The 26,429-nt window shown below is 30.9% G+C and overlaps 2 protein-coding genes across 5 annotated transcripts; one reads left to right on the top strand and one right to left on the bottom strand.

Moving 5' to 3' along the window:
- Positions 1 to 3,637: 3,637 nt before the first annotated feature.
- Positions 3,638 to 6,292, bottom strand: LOC103486890 (uncharacterized). 2 transcript variants are annotated; one of them, XR_007820376.1, is made up of 3 exons: positions 6,021 to 6,292; positions 5,512 to 5,873; positions 3,638 to 4,289 (listed from the first exon to the last, which is right to left on the bottom strand). XR_007820376.1 is itself a non-coding variant. In XM_008445044.3 (2 exons), exons 1-2 carry the CDS (start codon positions 6,089 to 6,091, stop codon positions 5,624 to 5,626), a joined length of 321 nt encoding a protein of 106 aa, XP_008443266.1. In that variant the 5' UTR covers positions 6,092 to 6,289; the 3' UTR covers positions 5,386 to 5,623. The 2 variants fall into 2 exon arrangements, 1 of the variants encoding a protein (XP_008443266.1); XM_008445044.3 differs by lacking the exon at positions 3,638 to 4,289 and having other exon boundaries at positions 5,386 to 5,873; positions 6,021 to 6,289.
- A 5,343-nt stretch (positions 6,293 to 11,635) lies between these two features.
- On the top strand, positions 11,636 to 26,213 carry LOC103487168 (kinesin-like protein KIN-7O). 3 transcript variants are annotated; one of them, XM_051083960.1, is made up of 33 exons: positions 11,636 to 11,881; positions 11,987 to 12,076; positions 12,165 to 12,283; positions 12,444 to 12,557; positions 12,655 to 12,736; positions 13,043 to 13,110; positions 13,195 to 13,269; positions 15,084 to 15,229; positions 15,325 to 15,427; positions 15,907 to 15,987; positions 16,146 to 16,214; positions 16,309 to 16,368; positions 16,445 to 16,612; positions 17,021 to 17,077; positions 17,516 to 17,761; positions 17,837 to 17,899; positions 17,999 to 18,154; positions 18,280 to 18,384; positions 18,852 to 18,923; positions 19,093 to 19,242; positions 19,342 to 19,455; positions 19,526 to 19,612; positions 19,795 to 19,995; positions 20,070 to 20,258; positions 20,541 to 20,744; positions 20,835 to 20,924; positions 21,345 to 21,485; positions 22,804 to 22,901; positions 23,410 to 23,488; positions 24,505 to 24,624; positions 24,717 to 24,788; positions 25,642 to 25,871; positions 26,011 to 26,213. In XM_051083960.1, exons 1-32 carry the CDS (start codon positions 11,758 to 11,760, stop codon positions 25,867 to 25,869), a joined length of 3,771 nt encoding a protein of 1,256 aa, XP_050939917.1. In that variant the 5' UTR covers positions 11,636 to 11,757; the 3' UTR covers positions 25,870 to 25,871; positions 26,011 to 26,213. The 3 variants fall into 3 exon arrangements, with proteins under 3 accessions (XP_050939917.1, XP_050939918.1, XP_050939919.1); XM_051083961.1 differs by lacking the exons at positions 24,505 to 24,624; positions 24,717 to 24,788 and having other exon boundaries at positions 25,642 to 26,213; XM_051083962.1 differs by lacking the exons at positions 11,636 to 11,881; positions 11,987 to 12,076 and having other exon boundaries at positions 12,183 to 12,283; positions 12,451 to 12,557; positions 25,642 to 26,213.
- The last annotated feature ends 216 nt before the right edge of the window (positions 26,214 to 26,429 follow it).

Below are 26,429 nucleotides of genomic sequence, written 5' to 3'. Positions count from 1 at the left end.
TCATTTGGTTAAAATATATATTCTTAATCAAGAGGTCTAATCTTCAAATCTACCGCTCTCTCGTTGAAGGCTTGTGCTCTATTAGACAAAAGTTTAAAAATCAACTACTAAAAAAGCTTGCAATTTAATTGACAATGAATTTGTGGTATAGTCAAAATGGTTGTCTCTCACATGACAAAGGCTTAATGTGTTCAAACTTAGTGTTGATCAAAATCAAGAAGAAGATGGGTATTAGTTATGCTCTAATTTCAAGAGTCTTCCTCTCCAAACCCTATGATGCTAATGGGAATGATGATTATATGTAATATTTAGTTATATGATAAATGATGATGATGCTTGCTAGAATTCATATATATAATAATGTCAACCCCACAAAATTACATTATGATGTTTAGTGAAATTTTATGTAAGGATTTTTCAAATGATGAAAGTGGGAATTTTGAAATCCTATTAATTGGGTATAAAGATAATCAAATTTGCTGGTTTTTTTAGTTTATTGCCCATCCTATATTTTTCTACTTTTTTTTTTCTTTCGTACAAAATATAATAACACAAGTTGTTGAATACTCAATTGTATGCTTTTGGAGTGGGAGAATTTTTCAAATATTTCATAATGGTTTAAGAGTAATGTTTACACAAAGGTTATTCCAGAAGATGGGAAAGTGTTGATGATGTTTGATTTTGATGAATTTTTTTTAAAATATCGTGAAAAAAAATATTTTTTTTAATTTGTAAAATCAAAATAGTGCTCTTCAAGTTTTTTTTTTTCTTCTTCTTAATTAGTTTTGTAATATATTATTATAGGAGTGTAAAAGTTTTCAAAATGGGAATCAATTTTTAAAAGTGAGAAAGTTGTTTATTTTTAAAAAATGTTTTGAGTTTAGAATCTAGTTGATGAAATATTTACAAAATAAGTAGTTTTATCTTAATAGAATCTCAAGTTTTGTTTTTGTAAATATTTTAGTTTGTTTTCTCTATATTTGAAAATGTAACTATAAAAATTATGATAAAGAAATTGTGAGAAAACAAATATATAGTCATGATTCATCGAGTTTGTTCGTAAAACAACGTCCTTTCGTTCTTCAAAATAAATTAAGATAAGTAATATCTCTGTTAAGTTACAAAATAAAATGTCAAATCATTCCTTCCAAAATCTTTAAGTATTTTAATCTTATACAAAAGTGGCTTAATGATCTATTGATGATATATGTTATGATATGTTTATTTTTGTACATAGAAATTGGATGTTAAATAATAGCCCTAAAGAAGAATATTCCAAAAAAAGAAGGTAAGTTTTTGTTTTTTGGTCCTCATGCTTTAGATTTATTTCTAAAAATTGTACAAAATCTTGTCTCCCACACATTGTGTCTTCCACTCCCAAAGAGAGAATTAAAAAGCATATATTAGAGAAGATATTCATGCATCTATTTTATAAACTCATCATTATCATCATAATTACTATGAGACTATTTCATAGACTAACAAAAATGGTTTACTTTGTACTAAAAAGAAGAAACAAAACAAACCAAAAACTTAAATACTTAAATTTAACTTAACATGCATCTTTTATTTTAATTACAAATTATAGTCTATCTTTTTAGATGTATTAAAACGCAGTCAAATTAGACGAAATATAGGATGAACAAATAAACACTACATAATTAATGATCAATATAATAAAAGAAAAAATATGATTAGATTTTAAATATATAGCAAACAGATATAAATTGGTTGTCAAAGTCATCGTTGATATTGATCACATGGTTGGTCGTCGAAAGTTATCATAGAATTAGTTTGTTGTTAGAGGTAGTCGATCGTTGTCGAAATTGGACATCTTATCTTAATTAAGAGATCATTTTGGTCTTCACTGACGCAAAAACCGTCAACATATCTTGCGAGAAGTGTGGATAAAGTCTCTGTCAATGTTTTTTGTGTGGTCAACACATGCCCAAAAGCTTGTTGTCAGATCTTCTACCCACATTTTTTAATAACGTTGAGTCATAAAGAAATGGTCAAGCTAGCAAGTAAACTTGTGTGCGCGCTTAAACTCATTTTGCCAACTAATGAAATAACTTGTGGAGGTAAAAATCAAATTTTCTTTTCAAGTTGATCGTTAGAGGCAATCAGGCAATCGTCATAGGTGGAGTCCTTGGAAATTAAACATGAGAGGGAAATAGAATTCATTAGTTTAATAAATACTATAGCAAAACGAAGATAAAAATGAACTCTTACTAGATTTTTTTAACACGAGTACCCCAAACGTGAAATGAACTAAAGCTGGAGCCTCTATATTCAAACCAAAATAGTTGTATTTCATCACTAATAATAAATGGGTCTAAAATATACACTCCTAAGTGAAAAATGATGGGACTTTCACAACTTTTATAAGCATATGATTACAATGATCTTCTTTGCAAGTCCTTTTGTATTAATGAATGATAATAAAAGCATGTGTTATCCAATCAATCAATGTTAAACCCTAAACCCACACACCTTTCTTCCTCGTAAATGCTTGTTATGATCTCTAGTATCATATTTTCAAGATTTATTATTATAGTTCCCACAAATATTAATAATTATTATCTATAATTAGAAATTAGCATTTGTTTTGAGTAGCTACAATAACCTATTTCATAAATTTCGTAGCATGGTTTTCATTTTTATAAAATAAATAAAATTTGTGAAAAAAAATAAGTTTCTCCTCGTAGAAAAATTATAAAAAAACGAATATTTGACAAAATATTTACACTTCATAGAAAAATCAATTGTATTGAATTTTGTCCTTTAGTGGTTTTGTTCAACAGAAGGTAAATAGTTGTCAATTTAAAAAAAAAAAACTTTTTTTTAAGCTATGATCTATTTAGTAATTTTTAGTTTTAGAAAATTAAGTCTAATATATTTTTTTTCAATTTCTATCACATTTTCATTCTTCAAGTTAAAAAAAATGTTGAATTTTTAAGCAATCTTTTTTAAATCTATTTTTTTTAACTTGACTTTATTTTTGGAAACATAGATAAAAGTGGATAAGTATTTATAAACTTACTTTTTTTAGAAAAAATTTTAACATTTTTTTTTGTTAGACAAATCTTTAAGTAATCATCTTAATTTGGGCTACCATATCTCATCCCATCTAGCACTTATGAGTACATGTGGATATTAGATACCGAGTTCAAATTTCCCGCCCGAAGTTAAACTTAAAAAACCATCTTATTTTGGATTTGTAATTAATAGAAGAAAAACCCTCTTTAATATCCACTAAATTAAATCAGGGGTTAAAAAGCACTTTATCTAAAAACAAACAAAATTGTACTACCTTGCTATTACAAAACATTTTTCTTGTGATATACTCTTGCAAAATACATAAATTTCTCCCAATATATATTTTGCTTCATGCAAGAGAGGTCAATAATGCTGACAAATGATTCTCAATTATATTTCAGTTTCGAAGAATTAGTCAACATCAGTTTAGTTCCAACAACTGATATAAAATATATATTATTATGGATCCTTTAAAGTAAATGTTTTATCTCCTACTCCAAATTTCGATAAAAGAAAAAAGGTAGATTTTAAAGAGCGCTTCATAAAGATTAAAGCTTTTTCTTTCTAAAATATTAGTAGAAGTAATTAGGTGCGTGAAGAATAGAATTTCAAACTAAATTATTAAAATGGGTAAACCCTACACGATGGAACCAAGAGACAATACAACAAATTTGGTTTACGTTGTCAGTTTTAGACCGACATAAAAAAATGAGGATCAAATGTCGATTTTAGACCGACATTAAAGTTACCTTTCTTTAAAACCCGACATTAAAGATAAATCTAATCAACTTTCTTTTCAAATTTTGTTTCCCTCCTAGCCAAAGTTATAAGTAAATAAAAATTTTAAAAAATTAACCATAACTCTAACCCCAAAAATACCCATTCTGTTTTCATTTTACTAAAATTCTCCTCCATTTTCTCCTAACTTTAATTTATTCCCTCTTCTCACAAAATAACTTTCTTCTCCCAGAAACCCTCAACCCACCTTCTCATTGATAGTGTACTTCCCCTCCCGCCAACGGTGTGTAGCCCAAAATTTTTTCCTCTCATCGGTAGTGTGTATCTTCCCTTCGTCAGTGGTCTGTAGCCCAAAACGGTATATATGTATATCCCTCTTTTCCGGCGATCTGTAGCCTAACACAGATTTGATATTTCGCAGGCGATGTGTAGTGGATCTTCTCTCCTTCTCGCTCTCGTTGAAGATCTCGTAATTCATCAACAGTCTAGCTTAATCCAGAAATTTTCTCCTCCTTCCCAATTGATGAATCTTAATATCAAATTTTAAAACTCAAATCAACTTGTGAATTAGATTACTAGTTCCTCAATCTAAAATTTTTAACACTCCAAAAATCAATCGATGACGTTTACTCGAAAATTTCTAGAAAAAAAACACTAAAACGTACTTATACAACCTCCCAATAAAATTGCATGCATCATAAGAATAAATTAATCTTAGTTAAATATTACTAAAAGAAAGATAAAACTGAAAAGTATTAAAACTAAATCATAATTATTGAATAAAATATAAGTAATAATGTGATGTTTAATTGGTTGATTGTACCAATAATTATATAAATTTTGTGTTTGTAGTTTTTCATTTTTTTTATTAATCTTTTAAATGGCCCTCCAAAATAAAAAAATACCATTTGTCAAATCTCAAAACATAAAAATAAAATTTTTAAAGCTACTTTTCTTTTAACTTTCAAAATATGTTGAGTTTAATCACTTTTAAAAAGTAGGAAAAAAAACAATATTGTTGATAAAAAATCGAAGCTTAAAGAAATCATACTAAATAGGAGTATTAAACAGGGTCTAAGTTGATTTTTTTTTTTTTTTTTTTTTGAGAACTTATACTATAATCAATATATACTTTTCTAAAAATGAAATCAATATCTAATGTTTTGTTGGGTAACTATTTAATTCTATCTCTCTTTTTTAATTTTATTAGATTTTAAAAATTAATTAAGTAGGATTCATATTGAGTTCATTTAGTCTTTTATATATATATATATATATATATATATTAAGCTAATTACATCTCTATTTATCATAATGGGTTGCACATAATTTAAGTAAAGAGGTTAAATTCTTAGCAAAATTGAAATGGAAACAAAAAATAAGTTTTCAAAAATAAGTTAATGCTAGTTTAAAGTTGAAAAAGAGAAGGCCCTAGATATAATTTTCAAGGAATTAAAAAACAAAAGATTATCAAGGGGCCATAATTCAATTGTTCTCAAAGAATTGAACTAATAATTCAAATATTTCTCTAACAAAACTAGAAAATATAGTAAATATAATTGAGAAGAATTCCAAAAAACAAGAAATTAAGAACAAAATAAACCACAATTTAATCTAACATAATCAAATATCATACCCATAATAAACCTATTCATCCAAATTTTCGAAATTTGTATCCACAAAAACACAAACATATTAAAAAGAGAGAGAGAGAGAGTTTTTGATGATACGTACAATAGTTCTCTCTGCATGGTTAATATATGATATATATATCAACACTGTATAGTATTCAAAATTTACAGATTAATTACAACGTCGTCTTCAGCAGCAAATAATCATGACAGTGTTAGGGACCCGATGAGAAGAAGAGAAAGCCAAGAACAACAAAACACCCAATATCAAAACCGGCAGCCCGAGAACTGCCAACGGTGGTGGAGGAAGCGGCGGCACCACCAGTGGCAACAGAAGCAAAGAAGCTGTCCACACAAGTAAAACCATCACTGAACTTAGACCGCAATAATTTACCATCAAATATAGATGATGTCGTCGGCCTCTTCTCAATCTTGTCTCTTACGTCAAAACCGTCGTCGGAAGATCTGACCAAATTAGAAAAACGATAGTGAAATTTACGTAACCAACAAACTACGAGAATTTTGGTCTTAAGAAAAACATGGGCAAAGCCCTCCATCGACGTTTTTTTGTGGGCAGACATCGAAGAAAATTCTTGAAGGAAAAAACAAAACCTCTTTATTGTAAGGAACGATAAGAGTGGAAACGTCTGAAACAGCGTTTCGCACTCGATCGTTTGCACCATGGAAAGAGACGGGAGAAAAGGATCGAACCACCACCCGTGGCCAACACAACTGGTGTCAGGACTCGTCAAGATTCGCCATTGTTGCTGCCATTGAAAGGGGTGTTTTTTCTTTTTGGTGGGTATTTAGTTTGGGTATGGAAAAGGAAACATGAAGTTGAAGGGGGTGAAAGCAAAGGAATCAATTGATTAGGTTAGGTGGGGTTGGAGGTTTGGAAATATATAAGTATTTTGTCTTTCATATTTTCTACATAGGAATTAGTCAATTCATAACCCACTATGTTCCTCACGAAATGTGTCTTGATTCAGGTAATTGAACTTAATCTCATCCCTATTAGTTTCAAAATGAATAAAATAAAATACTATTAATTAGTAATGATTCAACTTTATAGCATTTTTCTTTTTAATTTAAAAACTCTTCTTTTTAGTCTCTAGAGGGGATTAATTAAAAATGTCATTATCATATTTAATATATAAATAAATATGTTTCAAAACCTAATTTTTATCATTAATTACTTCACTGTCTAGTTCTTTTTTTTTTTTTTTACTATTCTTAAAAAAAAAAATCCCCTTTTTACCTTCTTTAAAACTCACTTTAGATTTTTATCACAAAAAAACTAAAAACCTAACCTAGTTTTGATTAAAAAAATTAAAAAAACTAATCAATATTTTCTAAAGTAGGAGATAGTATTTATAGATTTAATTAAAAGAATGAATAAAAGGGTAAAATATAAATGTCTAATCATTACAAAAATAAACAAATTAAAGTAGGTATGTTTATGTTATCTCACGTGTCTATTAAATTTTAATAGGATGGTTAATTAGATATTTGTTTAGTCTAAGATGGTTATGATGAAGACGAATGAATTTGGAAGTTTAAGATCAAATTATAAAGTAGAATATAAAATTCTTTTTTAGCAAAATATAGTTTAAATATTCTTTTAGCATAAACTTTGAACAGGTAAATTAATTATATGGCATAGATTCTTCACAAAAGACCAATCCCTCCCCATCACATAAGACAACTTAACATTATTAATGTGTCAAACTCTTATATATTAATCATGGGAATTTTTTTTAAAATAATTAAAAGAAATTTTAATGGAAGAGCTAGATTGCTAAACTTAACACTAACTATATATATATATGTATGTATGTATGTATATTAAATACATATAAATAAAAAAAAGTCAAAAATAGAACCTTTAACCAAATATTTATATTTCGTAAAAAAATCAAGTTTAAAAAATTTTGTCTTTTAGTAGTTTTGTTCTATGAATTAAAAATAATATTTTGTCAATTTTTTTATTTAAAAAGTCCCTTTTTTTTTTTTTTTTTTTGGTAGAAATTGAGATTATATATACATTTGATTGAATCGTGTGATCCACCTCAAAATATATAATCAAAACACGCAATATGATTTATTTTCAATTACATTTACCATTATGATTATTTGTTATTGTTAGAGTCAGATGTAACAATAGTGGTAGGCGATAACAGTAAATGTAACGTGTTCATGGTTTTAACAAAATGCGATAAGTAGAAGCAATTTAACTACATTTGTAATCAATCGAAATTTATTTCAATTGATGTCTATCAATAAAGTTTTATTACGAATATGCCGATTTTTATCATCAATTGATGTGTATAATTAAACTTCATCATCATATGTCTCCTTAAATTCTTAAGAGACACTATTTTTTAGGAGGGAAAACGACACATAATAATAGACATTAATTTGTAATCGAACTATCAATAAAAGCTACTTTATGCGTTTCTTTTTATCTTTTTATTTTGTTTTATACCAATACAATCAAATCAAAAGAGAGTTATATTTAACTATAGGAAAATAAATTATAATATTTGTAAAATATCATAATCTATTTATGACGAACTACGATAGATCAAAATATTTATGTCTACATTATGATAGACTATTTTGGTTTATTGTGATCTATTACAAATAGATTTATCATTTTTAAAAGTTTTATCATTTAAAATAATTTTTTAAAAAATAACCTAAATTAAGATTTATTTTTCTCAAAATATCATTAGTTGAAATAAAAAAAAAAAAAAAAAAAAGAACAAATTTAACTGCAAATACCAACTAATCATAAATATTTTATAAAATAGAGGGTGAGAGATACAAAACCCCATGTCCTTTAATACCTAACATAATTTATATATCAATTAAATCAAAACTCACTTGGACCAAACTAATTATTTAAGAATGTAAAGTTTCGTATTTATTTGAAAACTGTGAAACTAATAAATACGTTTAGTTTTAATTGGTATGCCATTATCTAATCCATATACTAAATTACTATCTAAATTACTATCGTAAAATAGATATTTTACTATATTTATAAATATTTTCATCAATTTTATTATTTAAAATATTTATCATTTAATATATTTATAATTTAATTGGTTCAAATATTTTTGTCGATCTTTCTTTTAGAAGTTCGTTTATGTGTCGTTTTAAAATTTACTCAAAGAGTGTTTTCTTTCCTTCGAGATTAATTTTCATACGGTTAAAAATACATTTAAACGTGTAAAATTAAATATTCAAGTGACATATATTTTTAAGTGATTTTAATTGTAACAAAAGTGACTTGATAATTTCAAAATCACACTCAAACATGCAATATTAGAGTCTAGACGAATATGTTGGTTTGCTTATTCTTTTCATATATAATTAATTTGAGATACGAAATATACATAGAAGTTGTTTTTTGTGTTAAAAAAAATTACATGCATAGATACTAAATCCAAATATTTAGAACGAATGAATCCGAACTTAAAAGTTACTAAAAACATTACAAACTAAATTGTTCATATAGCAAACGTGAGGGTAACATATTCAATGTAACCACCATGATAAAGTATATGTATTTATGATCGAGGTCTATAGTTTAGATTCTAAATATTTGCATGGTTAGTAACCAATTTGAAAATTATTTCACATGTTTTCATATTCACTAAATCAAATAGTTATTCTTTCTTCATCAAACCCAATCCTGCTTTAGGCAATCTCAACCTTGAACAAATATAATGATGAAATAAAACATATATAAAACCTATTCGTGTTCTATTTTTTATCAATCAAATTATATGTAATATTTGAACAAGGCTAAAGTTGTGGTTCCTTTTGGGTTAACAAAGTGAGGAGATTCCAATTATTTCAATCTTAAAAGTACTTTGAAAAAAAAATGAGACTTCAAATCCAAGGGTCAGGTTTGTTTGGAAATGATGGCAGATGTGATGCAAATTAAATATAAAGTTGATGGATCAAACAATTAATTTTGGACCTCTGATTTACTTACTCATATACTACTGTGCTGCCAAATTAATGGTTTAGTGGGACTTCATAATACTCTAATATATATATATATACACATCTAATTAATATTATATGGCGTTAAATGTTTAGATTTCATCGTCAAGATTGGATTTCAATGTTGGTTTTAGATGGCTTTAATCATCGACTCTCTTAATTTCTTTAATTAATATGGTTTTGAAATACTCCGAACTAACAAAAGTGACTAAATCTACGTCTCTATAGCTAACTAAATCGTAAAAATTTATTTATATCTTAATGAACCTTGTCAACGTTAAAACTATAGTTTATAGAAGAGATATTCACAAGGTTGGGGCAGAACGGGGAACACTCTTTTGTCCTTGAAAATATATATTTTTTTAATTTTATTCTAGACCTGTAAAAAAATTAAATATAAAACGAGTCATTTCCAATACATTTTTATTAAAAATAAACCCTTAGTTTAAAGAAAAATATAAAACTATAATAAACACAATAAATATTTTATATGCAATATATAATTGAAATATTTAATCTCATCATTTCTAAAAATTAAATATAAATATTACGAGTCAAACAATTCAACCTAAATATTACAACATCTTCCCATTGTAATGACAAAAAATATTTAAATACCTTTCAAAACATTTATGTATATAAAAAACAAAGTATTGCTCAAGCTATGATTTGGGTAAAGTAGTATGTATATGTGTCACGTATGTGTATGTACATGACTTTCATTGGTCTATGGCGGGGACGGTTAATGGAGAATATAGTCCTCGTTTGATCAAAGGCAAACTTTTTTTTTGCTTTGAAGCGAATCTAATTGAGATAACTGGACATCTTTAAATTTCACTAATTTTAATTGACAAGCTAATAATAAACTTAATAAAATAAATATAGAGATTAAACCAATTCACTAAATTAGTATAAACTCACGTCATAAAGTACATTAAATTTTTTTTATAATAAATACAAAATAAGCACCAAACTTCCTAAATAAAATGTCATAAATACAAAGTAGGAAAGTGATTGAATGATAAATTTTTTTTTTTTTTGAAAATAAACAACAAATAAATGAAAGAAGAAATTTGAAAAAAAAATAGTCAACAATGACTTTGAATGAAGCAAAATGAACTAAGGTGTTCTTAGGATGAACTCAATCCATTCTCAAAATAAATTCCACTCCACGACACGTTCTCATATATAGGATTGATCTATAAAATTTCACTATTTAAACGAGCTAGATGATTTTTACGAGTTTTCTTTAAAAGATTTATGAATGCTTGAACAACGAGACTTTCCAACCTTCTATATAGTCCAAGATGGTTGAAAGCTGCGTTATATACCCATCACCAAATACATAGCAGGATTCATTATGACAGTAGCTTTTGCTCGTGAAGCTATATTTTTTATTAGCCCCGTTCATCTTTGGGGCAAGAGCGCTCGATTAGTGAGCTATTACGCATCCATAACATCTATGTCAGCCTACATTCAAAAGGATTTATGGAATTGAATTATGAGGGCTGGCTTTGACGGAGAATGAGGCATCCACAAATTCTTGGCGCCTCTTTCTTCTCAAATTCTTTGAGTCTTTAATCTTTTTATTCCACTTTTCTTCCTTTGGATTTCTGACCACATTCTCCATAGGGCCCTCTTATCTCTTCCTTCTCTCCAGTCTTTCACTGAGATTTCGAATAGCTGTCTCGAATTCAAGTTGGTAGATGCGAAACATATAAAATGCTGTTAATTCTGCTGTGGCTCACTTTTTCTAAGTAATGGTGAAGAGAACCGAAACATGCCACTGAAAGACTCTACTGAGACAAAGATGAGAGTTTTATCCATATACTAGGTAATAGAGAGTCAAAATTTCAGTAAGTTGTTAGCAAAAATCAAAATTTGAACCTTTCCAATTTAATCTCGAATTGAAAAACGACTAGAAACACAATTAAAAAATGTAGCGAAACCAAAGACAATATATAAATTTGGGATTAAAGATGGTTATAGGGGTTTTTTAAAAAACAATGAAATCATATAAAAAACAAAAAAAATTCATCACATATCCTTGTTATGAATAATAAATATTTTTGTCAATTTTGCTATTTTCGAAGATTTAAAAATAAAAATAAAAATAAAAAGGGATTGGTTTTCAAAATTGGGTTAATTTTCATTTTTGACCCTACAAGGGCCCATTCTACAATTATTCAATTTTAATTTTGTAGAAGGACGAGGGCGGGAAAAGCAAAAACCATAGAAGAACAAAAGAAAACGAAGCCATAGCTGAGCTTCGAAGAAGAAACTCAAACCCCTTCTCTCTCCGTGAGAAAACCAGAGTGAAAGAGAACCAAAAATGGAGAGAATTCATGTAACCGTCCGAGCAAGACCACTCTCAGCGGCGGACTCCAACACAAGCCCTTGGAAAATCTCTGGAAACTCCATTTTCATTCCTAATAACCCTAACAAGTTTGAATTTGGCAAGTTTCCATTCATTTCTCTTCTTTACCCTTCTCTATTTCTCCCCCAATTTTCCCCTCCTAACTGTTTTTCTTACTTCCTTTTTGCTTTTTTTTTTTTTGAAGACCGAGTTTTCGGTGAAGATTGTAAGACTTTTGAAGTCTATCAAGCTCGCACCAAAGAAATTGTTGCCTCTGCAGTTCGTGGATTCAATGGTGATGTCTTGGATTCATTCATGTGCTAGTAATATTTGGCTTAGTGCTTGAAAGTCACTCTTTTGTGTTGTTGTTGTCCATAATTTAGGGACTGTGTTTGCTTATGGGCAAACTAACAGTGGGAAAACTCATACAATGCGGGGCTCACCCACTGAACCTGGGATTATTCCTCTTGCTGTGAATAATTTGTTTGATGTTATAAATCAGGTATTTCTAAAATTACTCTGTTGCTATCCCTGGTTACGACTAGGCTACATGAAACATGGGTTTTACCTTATTTGGACTATTGAAACGAAATTTCACTGTATGCTGTTATTTGGATCCATAAACTATTAGATATGTCTAAGTGGAATCTTCGTGTTCAAAGGATGCAGATAGAGAGTTTCTTCTCCGAATGTCCTACATGGAAATCTACAACGAGGAAATTAATGATCTGTTGGTTCCCGAGCATCGAAAACTGCAGATTCATGAAAGTTTAGAGGTGGTGCTTAATTTTCAACTTGGTGCAACTTATTGTTCCATGTCCAAAATTCTATCTACTTTTTGTTGATGTTAGTTTTTTTTCTCCATATTTGCAGCGGGGAATCTATGTTGCTGGTTTGCGAGAAGAGATTGTTGCTTCTTCTGAGCAAGTTCTCGATCTTATGGAATTTGGAGAATGTAATTAAATTTCTAAAGAATACAGTCCTTTGCTTCCTCCTTAAAGAGCTTAATGGGATTCTATTTTGTTTCCAAATTTATTTTATATTTCTCAGCCCTTGGGTTAATAATTCTAAACTTCTGATTTTGAGACTGAAGAGTTGAATAGGGAGCGTTTTGGATTTTTTACCTCTTGAAATGATTTCATTTTCATTTCTATTTTGATCTCTTAGAAGCCAATACCTCTGGTTTGTTAGGGCTTTGCCTGCCTCTTCTTAAATATATTAGTGATTGAAAGTAATTTTAACAACTTGTTTATACATTCAGCTCATCGTCATATTGGAGAGACAAATATGAATTTGTACAGTAGTAGATCCCACACTATTTTCCGCATGGTAAACTCAACATCCTTCCAATTCTGCAAGTCATTCAGCTATTGTTTTTATTTCCCCCCTCTATCTTACTTAATAATGAAATAGATAATTGAGAGTCGGGATAAAGTTGAAGATGGAGAAGCTGGAAATTCTTGTGATGCTGTTCGTGTTTCAGTTCTGGTATGTGGTTCCTATAATAATCAGCTATTGTACTTGCTTTTGATTCCATTATTCATTTAGCAATTACCTTGTTATTGTGACTAGAAGACGGACCCATCATCTACCCATGTTGGCTAAAAGCTTATCTTTCTTTCTCCCTACCTCCTCCTCCTCTCTCTCTCTCTCTCTCATTCAAAGAATTATGGAAGAAAGAACCGCTTAGAATTATGGGGTGTTGTCCTTTCAATCAAACGCAAAGCTTTTTGGATTTCTATTGTTAAAAGTGAAGTATGGTTGATAAAGGTGGAAAGATGCTCTCCTCTTTATTCATTTAACTCATACTTGCAGGCTGGTTAGGAAAGGGTAATATAAACTTGTGAATAATTTCCTTTATCAACAATTAAAGTTGTGAGACTGTGTTGTGAATGGAGAAGGTCATGAGTAAAAGTGGAGTGGTGGAGGCATGCAAAAGTATTTCAAATGGGGTAAAGAAAGAAATCTCATTCCGGAAGGAAGTATATTACCCATGCATGGTCGGAAAATTTTGAAGAAAACAGTGTGCAATTTTTCTTTTAAAGAGGAGGAGTTTTGGGAAGTTTGATAATGTAGTAAAACGGAGAATACATAGAACAAAATTATAGTTATAACTGATAGATGAAAATAGGGGTTTTGAGGGATTGGGTGGCGTAAGATGATTGGACCAGGAAAGAAATGTGGAAAAGGGAATATTATCATGTGTAGATTGGTGATAAGATTGAGGTTGAGTAAAAGAGTAGTGGTTTTTTGAAGACAGAATAGGAGAAGCAATGTCTCAATATGATTAGATGGAAAAACAGTTGTTGTTACCATATCTTTCTTTCAATGACTGTTGGTTCCATATTTTATAAGAATTGAAAATACAATTTGTGACGACTTGATGGTGAATCCCTTAGATGTTGAAATGATATTTGCTAAGATGCCCAAATGAGAACTCACTGAATTTGTAAAAGACAAATCCTAGGTAGACATTTGAGTGGTTTGACGCTCTTCTTTCCTGTCTTTACCAACATGATATCATTTTTGACCGAGAACTAATTTTGTAGAGTAGATAAAAAAAAATTGGTCAATGCAAAACTACTTGTAACCGTCGAATACAAAACCACTTAGCAGATAAATTAAATAGAGCATTTGTTTTGTTTGTAATACATTGCTCTGTGTAGCTTTTCATTTAATCAATAAAACTTTTTGTCTCTTCGTGAACAAACAGCTCTTCTAGGGATTAGGTGGAGGTGGTAGAGTGTGTTTTTTTCTGTAAAAGGAGGTGGTAGAGTCTAGTAATGCTAATTTTTCTATATGTTTGTGTTGGCTCGGGTGGATTGCCATTTCAGGAGCCTTTGGGTTGGATGTTACCGTTAGCATCATAGTTCTGGTATTTTGTAACTTTTCACCATAGCAATGGAAACTCAAGCACGAATTAGGTAGTTGATCTAAAAACATAAATTAATAAACAATGCTTTGATGAAAATCATAGCTGTATTTCATGTTTTTAGTGTTACCACATATGTTTTGCTGGCAGATTTAGATGTTGGATCTTAGGTTAAAAGTTGCTAGGGAATATATTTATAAACGAAAAAAGAAATTGTAATCACCAACTTGGTTGAATATAAACTATTGCTAATTATTTCATTAACATGTTTTATTATGTTATAAATTTTATCATGCAACAATATCATGATTATTATTTTAACGTACCGTTGCATATTATAATTTCAAATTTCAAATCTTAAAATTCTATTTTCTTAAATTTCTTTCGTAGGCATTCCTTATTCTTCCTAATCGTGCTTAAATGGTTGCAGAATTTAGTGGATCTTGCTGGTTCAGAGCGTGCTGCAAAAACTGGTGCTGAGGGTATTCGCCTTAAAGAGGGTTCCCACATTAACAAAAGCTTGATGACCCTGGGAACCGTCATTAAAAAATTAAGCGAAGGTGCTGAAAGTCAAGGGTAGGTGTGTGTGTGTGTGTTCCCTTCCCCCCTCCTACTTCTTTTCTGCATAAAAGGACTGTTCCTGCATGGTTCTTATTTGATATATGTTGCAGGAGCCATGTCCCCTATCGTGACAGCAAACTGACTCGCATTTTGCAACCTGCACTCGGTGGAAATGCAAACACAGCAATTATATGCAATATCACTTTAGCACAGGTATCATCTTTTGTCACCAGAGAGATTTTCATTTTTGTATCTTTAAGTTTTAAGCAGTGATACTTTATTACATAAACTTCTTTGAAGTACGGAAGGTCCAATATCATGTTATCATTCAGAAAAACGAGGCTTTGCCATGTGTACATAGAGATATCCGTTTAGTTGCGTAGAAATATTCTGTATTTGCTTTACAAAATATTGAAGAGTTTTATAAATAATCTCGTTACCATTTTGGTTTTGAATTGTGTTATTAGCTCAACCGCCCTACAAAAACTTAAAGCGTCATTACTTGATTTTGAATTAGAATGTGAAAGCCGTATCTATTACTTTTTCTCTCATTGAAGTGCCTCGATTGGGTTATGGAATTCCTAGATTTTAGCTTTCTATTGAGCACCTGATTGCTTCATTATGCGTGTTTGAAGGAAGTTTTCATATCTAGTACTTCATCCTCATTTTTAAGTTTCTTGATTTGGTGACAGGTTCATGCAGACGAGACGAAAAGTACCCTCCAGTTTGCTAGTAGAGCATTACGTGTCACCAACTGCGCTCATGTGAACGAGGTTTTGATCTATATTTCAGTTTCATTTCTTCTGCCCCTTGTTTCAACTCAAATATTTATGCTTTTCTCTGAGAACGCTATATTTCTCGTCCACATTTGCTTTTAATCATTGTGTTTATCCTCTTGCATCCAGTTCAAAACTTAAACTCTTTCTTGTAGATATTAACAGATGCTGCTCTGTTAAAGCGTCAAAAGAGAGAGATTGAGGATCTTCGTGCCAAATTGCAGGTCAGGCCACATATATATATTTTTTGTTTTCTTCCCTTTTTTCCCCCTCCTGATAAAAAGGTCGGACTATCATTGTTCTGTTTCTATGTTTCAGGGTTCCCATTCGGAGCATTTAGAGGAGGAGATCCTCAACTTGAGAAATACATTACTAAAGGTCTGCAACAAAAATTAATATAATGTTTTTTTAGGGTGCATGGACTTATCCTGGAAAGTTTCTATATGCATGACAGATTGAACTGGAAAGGGAACGGATGGCTTTGGAGTTGGAGGAAGAAAAGAAGGTGCAGTCTGAATGGGAGAAGAGGGTGCAGGAACAAGCTAAGAAAATAGAAAATTTGAGTTCCATGGTGCTTTATTCGAAAAGAGATGAGAACCACGATGAAATTAAAATTAAAAAGGTTCACAAAAATAAAAATGTATTGCATTTATTACAGTTCTGTAATTACAACTTTCAGATTTATGCCAACTGGGAGGCTTTTTTGTAATCTTCTTGGCCTTTGGGGATGTCTCTCATCCTTTTGTTTTGTACATTTCCCTCATTTTTTTTTAAATTTAATATAAGTCTCATTTCTAATAAAAAAAATGTTTCGCATTTATACGTTTTTCTAACTTCTTTTTGTTAGCCTGTACATGTTCCATCTCATTTTTGTTATACTGCTTTGTTCTTTTTTATCTGACCACTATATCTAGTTCTCGTCTTCTTATTATATCTAAACTGAGTTTCTTTACAAAAATTATTATTTTTTTATTACTTTTTTCCCAATAATATTTTTTGGACATAAAAGTTGTAATCTTTTGTATTGTAGGATAAGAGAAGGGATACATGGTGTCCAGGAAATATTTCACGGAATCCCCTTAAACAGGTAAAATTGTTGTCTTATTGTTTTTAGCACATGGTTTATATCATGTGTCTTGACTAACTTTCCTATTTTGTGTTTTCCAAGTAGTTTAGTAGATTTTGAGGTATTATTTGTTTTTGGTTGCTTAGCTAATGATTGCCAGAGATAGTCCAATGATGTAAGCTAGGATGGTTAGAGCAGAGTACACAAGATGGAAGTTGGTTAGAAGGGAAACCAACTAGGATGAGAAGAATAAATGTTGAAATATATGGAAAAGTTGTTTTGAAGCTGTACTGTAGATATTAATGGGAGAGCCGAGGAGTCTCCTGAAATCTCCCCAAGTTGCATCTTATATTCTTCTTGCCTTTATTTTGAGTAAAATTAAAGCGGATATCCCTACCAAATCTATGCTATACATTTTTTGTACTCGTGCTCATATGTGAAATGTTTTTGCAAATTTAGGTCTACCCAACCAACCAATCTATGTCTTCGGCTGTTAAACCTGTAAGATCTGATCGTGAAATGGGACCACTTCTTCCATTCAAAGAACTGTTGGATGACACTGAAGTTTCTAAGGAGGAAACTTGCAAAAGGGGTGAAAGCAATCACAAGAATGGATTAGAAGGGGGTGCTTTTCCAGATCCCTGTGCATTATTGCATGTTACCAATAGGAGAAAAGGTGTACCGAAGAAGAAAAGCCTTCCGGGAGTAATGCCACGTGTCTATTACTCTTAAAGTTTTTAAATTGAAATTACGGGATTAACATTGTTATAAATTTGACAGGACACTGATGTAATAGATGTGCAAGCAGCATATGAAGATTTGCTGTTAAGGTTTGAAAGTGAGGTAGTATTTGGTCTCTCTAACCACAATATCAGAATCTCTCCTCTCTCCTGAAATTACTTTCTTTCTAATCCTTATTTCTTTATTATTATTTTTTTGTAGAAAACTATGAGCGACATAAAAATTGATTGCTTAACAAGGAAGCTTGCGGAAATTGATGATCACTATCATGTCAAAAGAGGCGACTTTAATGGGGACAAACATATAAGTCTACGGGAATCAGAGGCAATCCTTGTTATCAAGCGACTTCAAGAACGGGTGTTTTGATCCTCACTTTATTATCTTATGTCGTAGTTCACTTCCTAATATATGATATATCTACATTATTAAGTCCAATTTGTTTTTTCATTTTCGCCCCTTATATTTTATTATTTATTTCACAGATATTGACTTTGGAAGTGGAGAAATCTTCAAGTCAGCAAAATCTTGATAATGTCGTGGAGCTTGCAACAGAGCAAAATATATGTGCTAGGGAAAAGTTTGACGAGGTAAGTACTGTTCAACTGCCTTGTCATACTTTGTATTTCTGATATATTAATTTATATTTCTGGAAATACATCACATGAACTTTTTGAAATCGTGAATTTCTTAATAGAACCATAGTAGCTTCTTTAAATAGGTTATATAACTGGCAACGCTCTCCAAGCAAGCAAAAGTTCATGGGCTAAAAGTTAAATATTGGAAACTATGTTGCATAACCAAAAAACTTGTCTAATTTTGGAGACAGACATTGGAAAATAAAAAAGGATTTCTTTATTAAAATTATTCATTTTATTGTAACATTTTATTTCTTTATTATTGTTTTTTCTTTATCGCGAATACAGAAAGTTTCTCCCTATAGTTTCATGTTTATATTGATACAAGATATTCATGGTTTTTAAGTTGGATTTATCTTAGTTTGCTATCGTGTAATATTGCGAAAGTAGAGTTCTAGTAAGATCTTAAATTTTTACAGCTATCTGAAGAGCTGCATAATGCACGTGAAGAAGCCAGGGTAGCTCGCGAGAAGCTTAATTCCCCCGAATCTGTAAGAATACATTCATAGACCTTTCATCTACATTTATGATTTTGTATTATTTAAGTTTTGCATTTTCTCTAATTTCCTGTGTGTACATTTCCAATATGTTAGGAGTTAATCAGTTATTAGACAAAGTAATTTGTGACCATCTACCTTCCAACATGCTTCTTTCATTCAGGAAGAACGTTTTGACTTATTGTCAATACTTTCAATGGAACTTCAAGAAGTGACTGTGGAAATTGAGAACTCTAAACAAATTTCTTCGAATGTTTCTTTACTCATCAATGATACATCTCAGTGTTTTTCTGCTCTATCTGACATGTTGGTTGTAAGTATTCTTAGAGCAGCTCTTGGAGATTAGTCTTCTCATACTCTTGTCCAGCTCAATGACCTTCCTCTAGATCTCATCAGTTGGGACAAAATGCAGGATTTGAAGACTATGATCCATAAATGTTCTGTTGAACAGAAACTAATTATTAATGATCATGAAGAGCTGAACTCCCAATTGATGCAGAAAGTTTCCAAAATTGAGAATGAGAAGGTGTGCACTTTTGACGTATGTGGTTATAATCCTTCTGCATCTAATTAATTTTTTTTCTCTTCATGTGCAGCTTCTTCTTCAAAATTACTCAGATGATCTCCAGAATCAGATAGAGTTACTGAAACAGCAAGTTCAAAATAACGAGGAGCTATCGATGGTAAATATTTTTTTATATATTTTCTTTATTAGATGTATGCTTTGTAATGCAAATCCTTCCGCTCAAAATCTCTATTTCTTTCAGTTATTTGCATAAAATGGGGTTTCCTTTCAACTTCTTTTAGATGTATGCTTTGCAATCCTTTAAAAAGATGTGTGCCTGCATGTTTGTCGCTCCTGCAGGCTCTTGATCATCAGAACATGGAACAAGCTGAATTTCTTGCTCAAATCCAAGTTCTTCAAAAGGAAATAACGTGTTTGTCATCTAGTTCACTTGCAAGGGAGAAAGAAAGCCTAAGAAAAGATCTTGAAAAAACAAAAGGAAAGTTGAAAGAGTTTGAAGTTAAGCTCAAGAATGCTTTACAAGAGAGAACAAAACTTGAGGTTTGATAATCTCTTTCTGTTCTCCGAATAACTTTAAATATGAGTCATCAGTTTAATAACATTTTCACTTTCAGGGCGAGAAAGCTGCAGCTGAACGAGAGATAAAGCGGCTAGTTGGTCAAAATTCTCTTCTTAAGCGTGATATTAATAAACGTGATTCCATTGCTGGTAGACGGCGTGATTCAATAATTGATAAGAGTTCAAAGGGGCTTGATCCAGACAGAGCGAAGTCCTTTGTACATTCATATGAACAAATACTGGAGGTAACGATTACACAATGGTGTTAAAATAGATATGGATAACTTCTATTAGTTAATTATCATGAGTAAGTTAAAAAAGCCATTTTTTATAAGGAAAAAAAACCATTTTCAATTTTATATATGTTATATTTTCAATGCAATCAAAATTATAATTTCCTATAATATTTATATAGTTATCTTTGCAAATACTTTTAAAAAGCGATGTATCCCAGTTAAATTTTCCTAAAAGGTGGGAGGTTCACCTTCGAAGGGTCAGACATCTGAATTCTTTTGAATGTTTATCAGGAAGATCAGAAGAAGTTGGAAGTTTTTGCCTTTGAGTTAGAGGCGAAGATTGCTTCTCTGGAAGAACAATTAAGGGCGACATACAATGAGAAAGAAGAGGCAATATTTAGAAATGAATGCTTACTTTCAGAATTAGAAACTTTAACTGAAAAACTGCAAATAGCAAACATTCAACTGACAGCTGTTCAGGATGTCAACGAACTTGTAAGCTTATGCTTTTATTTCAATAGTCGGACATTGGTTCTCTGAGGGCTGCTCTTTCTTTCTAATGCATGATATTGCATATCTCTCCAGAAAGAAAGCTTAGAAGAAGCTACATTTAAGCAGAAAAACTTGGAAAGCTCCATAAGACTTCTGGAAGAACAAAAAGAAGAATTGGCCATGGTAATTTCAAATTTATGACTTCACCTTTCTGTCCACGATAAAGTAATGGAGTTAAATTACAAGTTTTCTAAACTTTAAAGTTTGTATCCATTTGGTCGTGCCTGAACTTTTTTTATTTTATGTCTACTAGGTACTTGATATTTTTTAAAATTTTAAAAAATTAATCGATGTTGCAGATATAAATTTGAATTATATACGTAGTGAAACCATAAACTTTTGATTTTGTATTTATAGTAGAGCTGTGATTTAAAAAAAAATATCAACCAGGTCAAGGGTCTATTAGAAACCAAATAGACACAGATCTCAAGTTTAAGGACCTACACCTGTAATTTAATCTAAAATAATATTGAGTCATTCAGAAAACATTTGCTGCTCTGTTTCACGTTTCAACTTATTGGTGCATTTCCACTGGTTCTGTAGCAACTCACAGAAGCCCTTCTGGAAATGGAGGAGGAAAGAGCTGTTTGGTTATCGAAGGAGAAAACTTATATCGAAGCAATAGAAGAGAAAGTAAAATTACACGATCTGAAGGTGGCTTCTGCATCAAAAGAAATATCTAAGGTATGAGCTTTATGAGTCAACTTGTCAAGAAATCTGCTGTACAGCCTGCTTGTTAGTGGTTTCTTTGTTTGTTTTCGTTCACTTTGAAGTTATGGCTCTTCATGAGTCCACAATTTCAAACTAGTTTCCTTATTTTTTTATCCACTCTGTTTAGGCCGCACCGATTGAACATACCTCTTTGTTTCTTATAGAAAAAAGAAGAGAATTTTCTAGCATATATTTCGTTCATTTTAGTTGGAGGCAATAATTTTTTTTCAAAATGCCGGTGGATAACTAATTGAGTAATCCTTGTGGATGGGAGATTGCGTAGTAATTTTGTAAACCAACACCTTTTTATCAGTACGAATACTCCGTTTTGGTATTTTTTAATTTTAAAAAAATATTTTGTGCTGATTTCTTTAGGAGTGCGCTTTCGTTTCAGTATCAATTCTAAACGACATTTAAGTTGAATTTCTTTTGTTCATATTCTAGTCAAATATTACCATTGAAGAGTAGTTTTAACCCCCATTTGCTATAAAAATATATTATTCAATCTTCACGGTGCATAAATGATTTTTTTTTCCTTCAAATTTTAGAATTAAAGAAAAAGAAAAAGAAACAAAACCTTTAATTGATAAAATGAAAAAAAGTCAAATTTTCAAAATACAACAATGTAGAAATTGAAAATAAATATTCAACTAAATTAAGCAGAAAAGATGAAAGCATTCCAATTCAAAAAATATCTTAAATAGAATAATTAGAGAAAGCCTTTGAACATGAACACCATGAAATGGTCTTGCATTTTTAATATCAAAGCCTATAGATAGATTTTATAGTTTGCAAATGTGCATTTTTTACCTCACTGGGAAAGTATTGCTAACATGCATTTGCTATTTGAGTTGCCAACATTACCAAAAACGGTGAGTAATTATGGGTCACAAGCACACGTTAGCCTAGCTATTGTAGTCTTAGAGCTCATGTAATAACAAGCGATGTGGATTTTAAAGCTGTATATGAAGAGCTAATTTTACATCAAGTTATTATACCTTGTAAGAAAAGAATTTGAGCTATCCAATGAAGGTTTAGACAGTCATAAATAGTCATCAAACTGTTCCGTGAATAAATTTTTACCAGTTGCTGGTACTCCAAAGATGGAATGTGAAGACAAGATTATTAGTCCATTTTAGTTTACAGTATACATTAACTGAATTGCACGTCTCGCTTTCTTACTTGCTGGATGTTCTTACAATCTTTATGCATTTTAATGTATAAAATGTGCAGTGCTGTCTTGTTTTTGATGGTTCTAAAGATGGTTAAAGATTTGAACTTTACAACGTAGGTGATGAATGATTTGGAGTCTTGTCGTGAAGAATGCGAGTTACTGAAACAAAAATTGAGAAGTTCAGAGGAGAATGAGAGACGGGAAAAAGAATGCAGGTATTTTCAGAGTTGTATTTTTAGAGGGTTTGATTGATTATGCATCTCCTTTTTTACACATATTAAATGAAGCTTCAAGGTTAATGATGGTCCAATCTTTTACTTCGTTTAATAATATATGTAGTTACTTTAACAGTGATAACTTCGTTTCTAATCCAAAAATATTTAACCATACTAATAAAGGCGCTTTGATTTTTTTTAGCTTTTGTATTATCATATTATGTATTGCTATGACTTGTATACGATACCTTTCTATTTTTATTACAAATCCAAATTGGTCTAGTTCAGATGTATGAGAATTTCATAATGCTTGAGTTGTGGAACTGATTTAGTATTGAAAATTTGTTAATTGGTTATGTCCTTGTTCTATTTTTGTTAAGTTCTTAAATAATAACATACTGGAGCATTTGTGTTCGTGCTTCTTAGGATGATATTGTATGCATTTGAAGAACTTGTGAAATATGTTATGTTTATTTGTATTTTGTTAATTTTGCACATTTTGTTGCAGTCAGAAGAAGCTAGACGCCATAGAGAGCTTAAAAAATGAGAAAAATATAGCTGAGGTTGAAAATGAAGCGACTCAGCAAGTAAGTTCTATACTTTCAGCACTTTCTTTTTAATATCTGTGGTTCACGTGCATCTTGACTAATCTCATGAGACAACATACCTGATCTTGAAATATTTGAGTAAAAAAACTTGTAGAAAATTAATTCATAGGTTGATGACCACCATGGATTGAATCCTTGACCTCTTAGCCATTTTATTGAGCCTATTTCTCTTTTTTATCACTAGACCAAGCCATGCCGGTTACTTTCCACACTTTTTATTGATGTTGGATGCGAGTGTGACAGGATGATACTAATAGTTCGATTGAATATTTTCTGTTGACATTTTTTTTAATATAAAAGACCAACTTCAATTTATAAGCAAGAAAAAAAAAGGAAAGGATAATGGCATACAAACAAAATAAGCCCACAAAAAGGAGCGTTCTAAAGAAAGGGTCTTCATTCTCCCATCGAGCAAAATATGACCAAACGAATGATACTATGATGAAAAGAATAATTACAAAAGAAGTTTCTCACCGATGCCCAAAAATAGACTTCAAATCTCACAAGGGACCAAGCATCAACATATTCACCCTCAATCCTTAAACACCGCAACATGGTACACACCCTTACTAATTCACTTGAGATTGTTTAACAGGTTTTTTCTTTATGAATTTTGTCTTGTTGATCATGTCCTCTCAAACGGAAAATCTACATGGTCTTATGATAGGTCCCCAATCAAGAACATCTGTGCTAGGAAGTGTATGCACTGGGGTGCATAGGCAATATGTATTTATAGAATCAAACAAAGTATCCAACCAACATATTTGAAGAAAATAAAAAAAGATTGGAATCATTATTGTTTTGTTTGTTCAGTTAGGTTTGGACATCTCTAATTAATGGTACAGGTGAAGCTTCATTGGATAAAGCTACAACTATATGTTTGAAGAAACAATAGGAACGAAAGAAATTATTCCTCAACTTTGGTGGAATTATGTGAACTTTAGGTTTCGGGTGAGATAATATTTCTAACTAATCACCCATCTTTTCTCTTTCAGAATATTAGAAACCAGCTGCTTCTTGTAACGAAGGAAAGAGATGATTTTATGATTCAGATTCAAGATCTTCAAAGTCATTCGATCGAAGTAGAATTGCTCAAAAATAATACCAATGAGATGGTGACGACAAAACTTGTCTGTTTTTTATTCCTTCTCTTGTTGAACCAAGTTTTCTGAATAGTAAACATACTACATCGATGAATTTAATGCAGTTAGTAGGAGCAAAACTTCAAGCGGAAAAATTGGCCTCGAGAATTTCCAGCTTGGAAGTTAAGATGCATGATGTAAGTTCTGGACTATATTTGTATATTTTTAAATAGATATTAAGAATTTAAGAGGTCGGTACTTTTCAGAAATTATATTTTATTTATTCTGAACGCGTGTAGGGTTCACTGGGTAGGAAGTATCGGAAAAAACTAGATGCTAGATCTATTGTGTTAAGCATCTAAGCTTTTATACTAAAAATAGGTTCTGTCCTAAATAATCGGTTCTTGGTGGGCAAAGACGAGTACACCTTTCCCATTTATTGTTGCAGTTGCAGTCTGATCAAATTCTTTGAAACCCCTTTTAGGGTTAAAGGTAAATTGGTCAAGTCCTTGGTGATTGTTGTTGATTTAAGGACTTCAAGATTACTGGAACTGGCCCTAAAAGTGGGCCGTAGATTTGAAACTCTTCCCTCTTCCTAGTTACAGATTCCTTTGGGGAAATCCCAAAAAATGGAGTTTTGTAATCCAATTTCTTAGAGGATCATGAGGAAAGTTGATAAACGCTTTCTTGTGAATCAAATAAACCAAGACAAAAAATGATTGTTGCATATAAAGGAAGAACAAGAGGAAATTCGGTTGGTTTACATAATCAAAGAAACCATGCTGTTCAAGAAGCCTCTGTTAGTACATTATTGGGCCATTTTTTGAAAGATTCACTTTAGGTAGGTTAGGAGATGGCAAGATTTCATAGATTAACCTTTAGCTCTTAGATTTTCAGCAAGAGTAGGAAATTTGTATCTTGCCGCTATTTTCTTGAATCAAATGCATATTACATGTTCACTGATTTCTTACTTCTACTCTAGTTTTGTGAGCTTCTACAGAAAGCATATGTATCTATAGTTAATGCCTTACCTAACATTCTTGCCAACAGGATGAGGTTCAGAACGGCAAAGAAAAGGCGAAGCTTCGAATGAGACTACGTAGAACTCAAGCAAAGTTGGATGCATTCCGCATTAGATATCAAGAAGCACTGGATGAGTCTGATCTCATGGATAGAAAGTATGAGAAGGCTACGAAGGACTTGAAGAAAAAGTTGGCTTCAGAATGTATTGAGAACCTTAACCTTAGGAAGCAACTCGCTTCTGTACAAGGACTATGAAGGTAAATATTTATTAATGTATATCCATTATATTAAATTGTGCTAACCCTCACTCATTCATTGATCTATCAAATGCTTCATCTTGTTTGTAAATGTTTGACATTAACAAAAACTCGATTATAACTCAACTTCCATTGACAGTTTGGATCAGTCAATGTCATTAGCTTATGTTATTATAGACTCAGGTTTTTTTAGATCAAGATTATTGTATATACTTCTGTAATATAGCTTCAGGGGAAAAAATATTGTTTCTACCTGTCTTAGACTCCAGCAAAATACATTTGATCTTTGTTATTATTCTTTCAAGTTTCAAAGACAATGATATCGACCTGTACATTAGAACATTTGAAGAAAACTGAATGTGAAATGATGTAATGGTCTTGTTTTAAGTCGCCATGCAGTATTTCTGATATTGAACTAATACATCACAGTGAATTAAAGAAGTCGATAGATCTCAAAAGTTAATTTCACAAAATCCGATCTTATTACTTAAAAAAAGATTTTAGCGTAAGCCTAAGAATTTCATCTTCATAAAATAAGAGAAATTAATTATGAAACTA

The sequence above is a fragment of the Cucumis melo genome, chromosome 4 (assembly GCF_025177605.1).
Source record: "Cucumis melo cultivar AY chromosome 4, USDA_Cmelo_AY_1.0, whole genome shotgun sequence".
In the NCBI taxonomy this organism is placed as follows: Eukaryota; Viridiplantae; Streptophyta; class Magnoliopsida; order Cucurbitales; family Cucurbitaceae; genus Cucumis; species Cucumis melo.
The sequence above is the reverse complement of the archived record's forward strand: the minus strand, read 5'-3'. Positions and strand labels throughout refer to the sequence as shown.